The 9,733-nt window shown below is 40.9% G+C and overlaps 1 protein-coding gene across 2 annotated transcripts; it reads left to right on the forward strand.

The window, feature by feature from the left end:
* Positions 1–639: 639 nt before the first annotated feature.
* On the forward strand, positions 640–9,410 carry osgn1 (oxidative stress induced growth inhibitor 1). Of its 2 annotated transcripts, none has more exons than XM_010903507.4 (6): positions 640–887; positions 2,922–2,994; positions 4,072–4,208; positions 4,868–5,059; positions 5,893–5,984; positions 6,724–9,410. In XM_010903507.4, the coding sequence occupies exons 1-6, from the start codon at positions 882–884 to the stop codon at positions 7,814–7,816; spliced, it is 1,593 nt and encodes a 530-aa protein (XP_010901809.2). In that variant the 5' UTR covers positions 640–881; the 3' UTR covers positions 7,817–9,410. The 2 variants fall into 2 exon arrangements, with proteins under 2 accessions (XP_010901809.2, XP_034143396.1); XM_034287505.1 differs by lacking the exon at positions 640–887 and adding an exon at positions 1,093–1,298.
* Positions 9,411–9,733: the final 323 nt, after the last annotated feature.

A 9,733-nucleotide genomic window follows, 5' to 3' on the forward strand; every position in this document is an offset into this window, starting at 1 on the left:
GGTTTGTGCATTTGAGGTTTCTTAGGATATTTGCAGGCAGTTCAATCAACTTCTATTTGCAACTTCAATCTAGAACTTTTTACTAAATTGCTGTCCATAATTCAGGACCATGGACAGCACTGGTGTGTTTATTTGTGCTGCTAGAACACTGGGTAAGAAAGTCCTGCTAGGTATACCCCCTATCTTCTCCCATAAAATGACACTTTATATGGTTTCTACACCCCCTAGTGAGTAATTCTCAAATGCAACGTTTCACTTCACATTGTCCAGTATGTTTTTAATAACGCAATTTGCATAGTCATATTTGGCGTACAATGTATTGAACTGGAGCCAATGGAGTGGGTGGGTAAGAAGGTGCTGCTAGCTATACCCTCTATTTCCCCCCATGAAATGTATATACAAAACGACTTGTACATGTTATGCTTTATTCGTGTTCTTTAAAAAAATATTTTTAAAACTATATAATTTTTCCATAAACTGTTGTTTGCATTCATTAGAAAACAGCATAAAACAAGATTTAGAACAAAGTATACGCAATGCAATATATTGACATTGGCGCTTTTATTTTGAAGGTTTCCTCATTACAAAACGATTATGACGGAATCCTTAGTGCTGCTGGCAGTATACTAGTAAACCCATAACCGGTCACGCTCTTTCGTCGCAAGACTGTAACGCTTTTGCTGCATTTTACACATGTCGGATAACACACACACACACATATATAAAACACCCATGGTGAGAATTTGAGCGATATCGGGGGAGCAGCCGGTACAAGCTTCCAAGAGAAGAAATCGACGATTTTCAACTAGGGGAGGCTTTTGGAAGCTTGTGCGACGTTCAAGTTCAGAGATTTGAATAGCCTTAATTGTCTTCCTAGTTCTATGTGGGTAAGTGGAAACATTGTAGGCGAAAATTTGAGCATGTTTTCTATTCATTTTACACATGAAGCGTGTTCTAATATCCTGTTCGTATTGATGTCTGAATAGTCAACAGCGAATCTCCTTACAATTTGCCGGTTTTACGGGAATCCAGCATTAACCTACAAATCCAAATCTTTACTAAACGTTTAGCCGTGGACGGTTGTCTAGCTTTGTTCTTAAGCTTTAGTCGTTATTTAGTCTATAATCCATTTAGGATGCCGCGTCCGCTGCGATGAGATGGTCCACTTTGCTTGTCTGTTATCAGACGTCTGGGTCAACACAATGGACTGCAAATACGTGTGTATTGTATAAAATCTCGTGGATAGACTACGTGAACATATAATATCACCTGAACAAAACGCCAAACTTAAGTTCTTCGTAAGTTTCTTCATTATAAGGCCTGTACGTTTTTCGGTTCGTAATGCGGATATGGATATGTATAGCCTATCTGCAAACATAGCATTTACCAGCTATTAAGCACATGGGTTTTGCAAGCGCTTCGTCGCCCGCTGTTTTATCAGAATCGTGTGGTGATATACTGTAGGCCTATCAGAATTACACTAGTGTCGATACATACTAGCAGGTGCACAGAAGTCGAATGACAGAGAAACCTTTTACTTTTTGTGTTATGAGTGTTATTTAAAAAAAAAAAAAAACATTAGTCTGTTTTCTAGACAATTGTCTTTTTTATTTACATGAGCATTTTCACAATAATACTGACATTCTCTGCTATCATTAGATTCCCTACGCCCCCAGAATGAGTTCTTGATAATTATAGCCAATGCTGTAACTGTCGTAAAATGTGTGCACTGCTGATGATGTAGGCTACAGACAGACTGAACATGGACACAGACAGATAAGCAGAAAGACCTACACACACACGTAATTTGTACTTATCCTAACCTTACCCCTCAAAATCTAACCATAATCTAGCCCAAACCCCTTAACCTTGATCAATTTTTAATCTATTTAAAGTTCATTCTAATCTTAACCTAAATTGCAATCTTAACCCTAAACATTACACTTCAGCTCAACATTTTCTTATTTAAAAAAAAAAAAATGGTGACAGTAAAAAATTATCTAAATTTGGCTATCACTTCTCTAACCATAGTTCGATGAATTTTTTTCCCCCCATTCATGTAGTGCAACCTAAGCACTGACATGGATGCAGCGACAGAGAGTAAATGTAATGTGACAGAGTGCAATATAGTTCTTGGTGGAATACAATTATAATAATAAAAGGTAACAATTACATTTCAGCATTGATTTTTGATATGTGGAAATACATTTTAAATAAGGAAATCAGAATCTGGTAAGCTACTAAACTCCTTTTAATCCAGTCCAGTTGTTTATTGCAAAATAAGCCTAGAAATGATATGGGAAAAAATTAAATAATCTTTCATTTATCTTTCATAAGAGAATGTAATGGACATCTGCTTATAATAATAATTTTTCTGCATTGTGAGTCCATCTCAGCTGAATTGAGCAGCATGCATTACTTGCCATGCTATCGCTTTAAACTTTCTGCCAAGTCATGCTTACCAGTAGAATGTGTTATACAACCTCTCTGCTCACTGTAAACCTGGCAAGCAGCCAGTAGGGGTCCCGGGGCTTTCTGGTATGACTGCCTCCTCCCATTACTTCATTACTGTACTTCATGCTTAAAGCATTCCTCCTGCCTTTCCTGACAAACATGAGATCACTTTTGGAGCCTTCTCAGTCATTTAAACATTTCACCTTCTCCCTCAACTATTTTGGTCAGGTTTTATCAGCAGTTTTCTTTCCTCATTTTCTTCTCTTATCTGGACAGGTTCACCTCGGTTTGGGGACACAGAGATTTAAGTTCTTGTTTTTATTACATTCTTTGTAGTTATGGAAACCAGCTTGAAATTCGTGTCAGGCTGAGATGTGTTTAGAAAATAATCTGGACTTTTCCTAAACTGGTCAACCAGGGCAGGAATTTAAGTTAATGGTTAACGTCCCTTTTTTCTATTCTTGCAGATAAAAACAGTGGCCATGAACCTGCATGATAAAGATATCCTTCCCAGAGAGATTCTTCCAGTCATTGTCATTGGTAAGACTGAGGATACTGTTACTGTACACACTCAGCTCTGAATGACTTTGTAGGGTATTGACACAGATATGGATTCAGTTGAATTATGTCTTCATCTAGGCTCTTACTTAACCACTACTGATATTAGAAGGAAGAAAATGAACCAGCCTTTTCTGGGATTACAGGGACCACAGGTAGTAGCAGTTAGAGCCTCTGACTTGTAAACAAAAGGTCCTCAGGTAGAATTATTGGGCGGTCAAGGTAAAGTATCTCTGAATAATTAAAAAAGATGTAACAATAATTGGAATAGAAGGTACATTATTTGCAGAGCATTTCTCTTCAATTTCTTCAATTCTCAATTTTCAAAGTTAACATAATATCATAATATCAAGTTATTCGCAATGACTGTGCATCTTGTGACCATTCTCTTGTACACTTGTACACTATCACAAGATCACAATTCTTCTGTTTCTAAGAATGATGATGGCACAGGGTGCTTTGCTCTTAAGGGGAACAATTATTGCAAATGAGTCAACTTGTTTTACTCTGCTCAAAACTAAAGTAAATTTTTCTAGTAAATAGGTTTCTAGTAAAAGGGTTTCTGTTTTCTGTTTGTTGAGCCCCAACATCATGTTCATATACTGTAAATTATTAAGACACTTAGTATTTTCAGATTTCGATGAAATAGGACATATTGTAAAACCACTGAAATAGTTCTCCTTCCAATTCATTATTAAAATATCACTGAAATTATTCTCCTTTCAATTCTATATTAATTATAGTTTTGAAATATTTCTCCTTCCAATTCATTGTATAAATACAAAAAGTAACTGAAATAGTTCTTCCAATTTATTATTAATTAAAATATCCCTTTGAGATTGGATTTGGAGGGTTTTTCTAGTTTTTATCCTTGAATTTATGCTTTGGCCACAAATACGATGATAGTACAAGTGAGCAACATTATTTGGGTATGAGGTAGCAGAACTTTTGAAAATTACTTTGAGCTTTTCTCACTGGGCAGTGACTTTAAAAGAAAAATAATGACATTCTAGTGGGTTGAAGAAATGTACTAGCATTGCCTTTGTTTCCCTCTCCTAGGCAATGGCCCCTCAGGCATCTGTCTGTCATACATGTTGTCAGGTTACACCCCATACCTGTCCCCTGAGAACAGTCATCCTAATCCCGTTCTGCAAGGCAAACTTGATCAACAGCCTAACCTATCTCTGTTGGAGCAGGTAAGATCATAGCTGGGTCTCAGTTTACAGTCTAGTGCTGTTTGTTGATGCTAGGTAATGCCCAGTGAAATGCTTTCTCTTTATGCTTACTATTAAGATGTATTCATGCATCTTTGGTCAGTATTGAAGCCACTGGCATTTTTGTAAGTACAGTTGTTTTTGTTGATGTATAATGAGTTGTATAGACATCAAACGGAACAACAAGGTATTATACCTGGTGTTTACAGAACAACTAGGGATGTCAGTTTAGGAAATCAAGACTTGCTTTATAAAAAGCCTCTGTAACATTATCGCAGTTTGAGAAAAATGAAAGGCAGCAGTTAATGTGGATTATGGGTTCAGGATACTCTGTGTTAGGCTAAGGGATGTATATGAAAGCGTGTCCTCTCATTCTAAATATCTCTGTGTACTTGAACAGTTCTTTTCTATAAATATTTTGTACTTTTGTGTGAAACCCTAAAGTATAGAGGCTGCTGTTTCACTTGCTAATATATATATCCTAATCAAATACTAAACGTTTTCTGCTTTGTAATACGGTTTGTCTGGTGTCCAGGATTCAGGGATCCTGGGAGCTTGGCCCTAAAAAGAATGATGTGCGCAGAAAGGTCGATATTCTACCTGGTCTAAGCTGTTTATATGGATTATTTCTCTGTGTGCAGGACCTTGAGTACCTATGTGAGGGTCTGGAAGGCCGCTCCTCCAACCCTGTGGCCGTGCTCTTTGACTCCCTGCTCCTGCCTGACAGCGACTATGGGCTAGAACACGCCTCACCCCTGCTGTGGCGGTACGAACCAGAACGGGCAATCCCACACCTGGTGCTGGGCAGAGGACCCCCAGGAGGAGCCTGGCATGTATGTGCCCTATTTATTTACTGTCCTATACACGTTGGCCCTCCCCTGAAACACAAGTAGGGAACCCCAGGACTGGAGAGACCCTGTCTCATTGTGGAAATTTGATGAGGATTTTAAGAATGAAAGCATTTTATTGAACATAATTGATAGATTTTTTTGTGATGTTGGGTCCTGTGTGTCCCATTTGATAGAGCATAGCTAGTAAACTCGTGGGTTGTGTGGAAGGAAAAATGTATCCACTCACTAACGGAAGTTGCTCTGGATAAAAGCATCTGCTTTGTTACTTCAATGTAAACTTTTTTAGCATGCATTCAGACTTACATTTTACATTTTTAAAATGCAGTGTGGTCATCATAAGACCAATAGGTGGAAAAGTTAGAATTTTACAGGTTTCCTGTTGTCTGTTAATTCTCCCATTCTAATTGTCTACAGAACTACAAAGCAGGTATTCATGACAGGACATTTGTCTATTGTCTGATTTGCATTACTCATTCACAACCTTGGATCTCCCATTCATGTTTTGGCGAGTTACAAAGAGGAAGATTTAGTTTTTCGACATTCAGTGGCATGAAGATGGTAAACCATGCTGTTCATTTGCATATTACCCATTTATACATTAGCATGTAAAGCAGCAAGGGACAGAGGCAGACTGAGTTGATTCTTGGAAAAGGTAGGCAGGAAATGGCACTCTGTTCCCTACATAGTGCACTATATTTGACCACTGTGTCTGGCTAAAATGTGCTCCCTATGTAGAGAATGTTTTGGACACAGGTATAGTTTGCATGTATGGCTTTCAGCCCGGTGGTTAATGGTGCTTGTGTTTGTCGTCTCAGGCGATGGAAGGCTCCATGCTCACTCTCAGCCTGGCTAACTGGATGGAACTGCCAGGCCTGAAGCTGAAGGAGTGGATGAGAGACAAGCGCAGGTGGGTCCCACAGACAAGCTAAAGCCCTGTTTAGTGGCCAATGACGTACCAGACATTCCAAATCAACTGTATCACCGTTACTAAGCAGCAGCACTCAATTATGACACTAAGTTGCTACACTTGGGATATCTCCCCCATGTGGAATATGGGTGAATTACAGAGAACATTACGGTCTATTCAATACATTTCCCCCACTCCACGCACACTGCTTAAACGCACACTGCTTAGACTTTCACCCACCATTGTGAAACATTTCAGGTGTTGTCACGGTTGATTGGATGCTTAAAGAGTTGTTTTTCTGACAGAGTGTTACCCATGCTGCAGCAGTATGTGTACCAGAGGTATTGGCTTAGACAGCTGGACCCAGCTAGGACACCAGAATTTAATTATATCCATCCCATGCCATTATAATGATTCCCTATAACTATATTTAGTTCATGTTGTTCACATAAATTGAAACTGATTCCATTTACTATTGCTCAGTTAATGGAGCATGCCGCTAGCAACGCCAGGGCTGTGGGTTTGATTCCCACAGGGTGTCTATTGTAAAAATGAATGCACACTACTGTAAGTCACTCTGGATAAGAACAGATGCTAAATGACTCAAATGTAAATAACACTGAGGTTGGGTCCAAGATATGTGTCAGACAAACCTCTTTCAGGTTTTGGCCCTCTGTGTTCTGTCTGTGCGGTATTTCAAACACCAGTTTTGTATCTTTCAACTGAAATTTTGCTTCAGAAACGTCCGCAATGACCGAGCCACCCCTGCTGAGATCGCTTCCTACTACCAGCATTATGTCAGCCAGATGGGCCTGGTGGACAACTTTGCTTGCGGCACCACCGTCACCTCCCTGCGGAGAGTAAACTGTGAGGGGGCTATTGGTTGTTCCATGTGGGAGGTCCAGGGGACACAGAGGAGGGACCAGCTGGAGGAAGGATGTCCGACCGAGGTCCCATTCACTGTGTGTGCAGAGAACGTCGTCCTGGCAACCGGCACCCATGACATCCCGGCACGGCTGGGCGTGGAGGGCGAGGGTCTCCCATTTGTATGCCACCGCTTTTGGGAGCTGGAAGCAGCCATCTCCAGTGGCCAGCTGGACCACACCTCGGACCCGTTGCTAGTGGTGGGAGCCGGGCTTACCGCAGCGGACGCCATCCTAACGGCACATCACCTCAACACCCCCGTGTACCACGCTTTCCGCCGCTCGGTCACTGATCCGGGCCTTATCTTCAACCAGCTGCCAAAGCTGCTCTACCCCGAATACCACAAGGTCCATCAGATGATGACCCAGCAACAACAGGAGCCACAGGACCAAGGCTCAACCTACTCTGGGGGTACGGGTGCCCAAATGGACCAGCAAGAGAACAGCAACAACATCTCCCTGTCCTCCGGATCCTACCCAGGCTATATCAGCCTGCCAAAACACCGCGTGGTGGCCTTTAAGCCCGACAGGAAGTGCGTGCTGGAGGCGCAGGATGGCCATCGCACCGTGCTGCAGGTCTCTATGGCTCTGGTGCTGATAGGGGCACACCCCAACCTGTCCTTTCTCCCCGAGGACGGGAGGCCCCTCGGCCTCAATCCCCAGGAGCCGATCTCTTGCCGGCGGAACCCTTTGGACGTGGACCCATACACATACCAGTCGGTTTCAGAGAGCGGACTTTACGCCATGGGTCCATTGGTTGGTGAGAACTTTGTCCGGTTCCTCAAGGGAGGCTCTTTAGCCATCGCTAGTGACCTTGCCAAGAAGCAGCGGGCTAAGGCAGAGGACAATCTCACCACCATCCGAGGTGCAATCAGACAGGCAGAGTCAGTGTGTGTTATAGACTCCTAAGGGTCAGGCGACGCAGGACTAAATTGCTCCTATGGTGTGCGTTACTGCATAGGCAAGGCTTGCACTGGAATGGGCTGGCTGGGGCTAGCCAAAGGACTGAGACGTGGTCTGTGACCATACAATACATCTCCCAATATTATCTCATAGGGGACAATACACAAATCCCTCACCGGACTGGAGCCAGGGAGAAGGGACTTTTTTCTGGCTCGTGCTGCTTCTTTCGTCTTCTTTTTTTCCCAGAGCAGGATAGCACATCAGCTAGATGTGTAGCTAATCATATGGGTTGCAGCTGTGCAAGGGTAGAATCCAAATGTCCTTATTTGGTTCTTAATCAAGACTTGGGAGCAGGTTTATACCAACCTGACCTGGTTAATGTATGAAATGTCAAACATTATTTTATTGCATGGGTTTTCCATTGTAAATCCATTTGAAAGTAAACAATTCAGAAAAAATGCAATCTACGTTTGATACTGTATTTCTGTACAGGTTCTTTGAAGGCAGAATAGTTTGGTGTTCCTTGTATATTTATGCAACACTGTTTTGCCATTCTTCAATATCCAATGTCACATTGTAGGTTGTGGTACAATACTTTTCCCTATTGCAGCAACAGTGCACTTCTGTCTTCACAAACTAGTGTGCCAAGCAAAGATCATTCCTTCTACTTGAATGTCTCCCTTTCTAAACCTGTTAGAGGTTAAATCTAGCTATTTTTGATAGATTTTTTAAATCTCTCCAGACATTAGATATATTTGTAGTAGACAACATGGATACACAGCAACAGCTAATTACCGGTTTAGAATCAGGCAAAATTTTACATTATAAGATATTTATAAAACACAATTTGTTAGACCCATATGCCTGTTATTGGCTTGTATTTTCAACAGTCTGGAGGTCAGGTGGAGGGGAGGTTTAGTCACCAGTGTTTGTACAACCTGGACCCACACATCACTCAGTGAATATTGTTTATGTACAGATTTACCGTTAGACAGATTATATTGCTGCTTTCTCATTTGTGTGGATCTGGGTTGTGAAGATGGAAATAGTGTACTCTTGTTTTTTTAAGCTTTTGGGAAACAACTGTTGTTGTCACGCGTAGAGAGTTGTCCTTGTGTGCGATCCACGTATTCTCATTTACATGTTTGACCAGATGGTGCCTCGGTCAATTGCATATAATGAGCTTCTGTTACTGGCTCAGCAGCATTTGATTTCAAGTCTGTGCCTTAAGACACATTCTATCAGTGGCTTTTAGCTGGTTGGTCATAATCCGAAAGTGAGGTGTGGGAGGTTTTGAATGAGTTGCTGGCATAATATATATATACTCTATGTAAAGTATTTACTTCTGTGTGTAAAAATACTCCAGTGTGAATACAAACAACTAATATCATGTAGAAAGTCTGTTCACATCGACATTTGTCAGTCGCTATTATCAAGCTATTTAGTACATCTTGTGGTTACAAACGACATTATTCATCATGACGATGAACAAAATTTTATAATTGAAAATGGAAAAATATGTGAATGTTGATTCTCTTTTTTCATCAGTTACAAAATATATTGTCAGTGTAAAAAAAAAAAGATTTATATGATCACCAAACTGGACGTGTATATGACATCTACAGTTCTCATATGAACCACTAAGTGGCCACCTCGAGCTTGTAACATGGGCATTAAGCGTATTATTGCACAGGTGTACAAAACTTTATTGAAGGTCGATAACATCCTTAAATATTATTTGTTCTAAATGCCATACATTAACATACATCTAAACAGACAATTAGTATTGTGTCAATCTGAAACAAAGCTTAAAATGTCTGTCACCCTGGAACACAATCTGGATAGTTTGCTATGGCTCCTTTGCACTTGCTTCCAAAGACCGTAGCAGAGTAACAATGACTCATTGGTCTTTTCCATGCCACA

Source organism: Esox lucius, chromosome 17, assembly GCF_011004845.1.
Source record: "Esox lucius isolate fEsoLuc1 chromosome 17, fEsoLuc1.pri, whole genome shotgun sequence".
Classification (NCBI taxonomy): Eukaryota; Metazoa; Chordata; class Actinopteri; order Esociformes; family Esocidae; genus Esox; species Esox lucius.

Bases quoted from the DNA above. Each gene is read 5' to 3' on its own strand.
- osgn1 (XM_010903507.4), top strand. The intron at 5,060-5,892 runs GTATGTGCCCTA...TTGTCGTCTCAG, and splicing joins CCCCAGGAGGAGCCTGGCAT to GCGATGGAAGGCTCCATGCT. The intron at 5,985-6,723 runs GTGGGTCCCACA...ATTTTGCTTCAG, and splicing joins TGGATGAGAGACAAGCGCAG to AAACGTCCGCAATGACCGAG.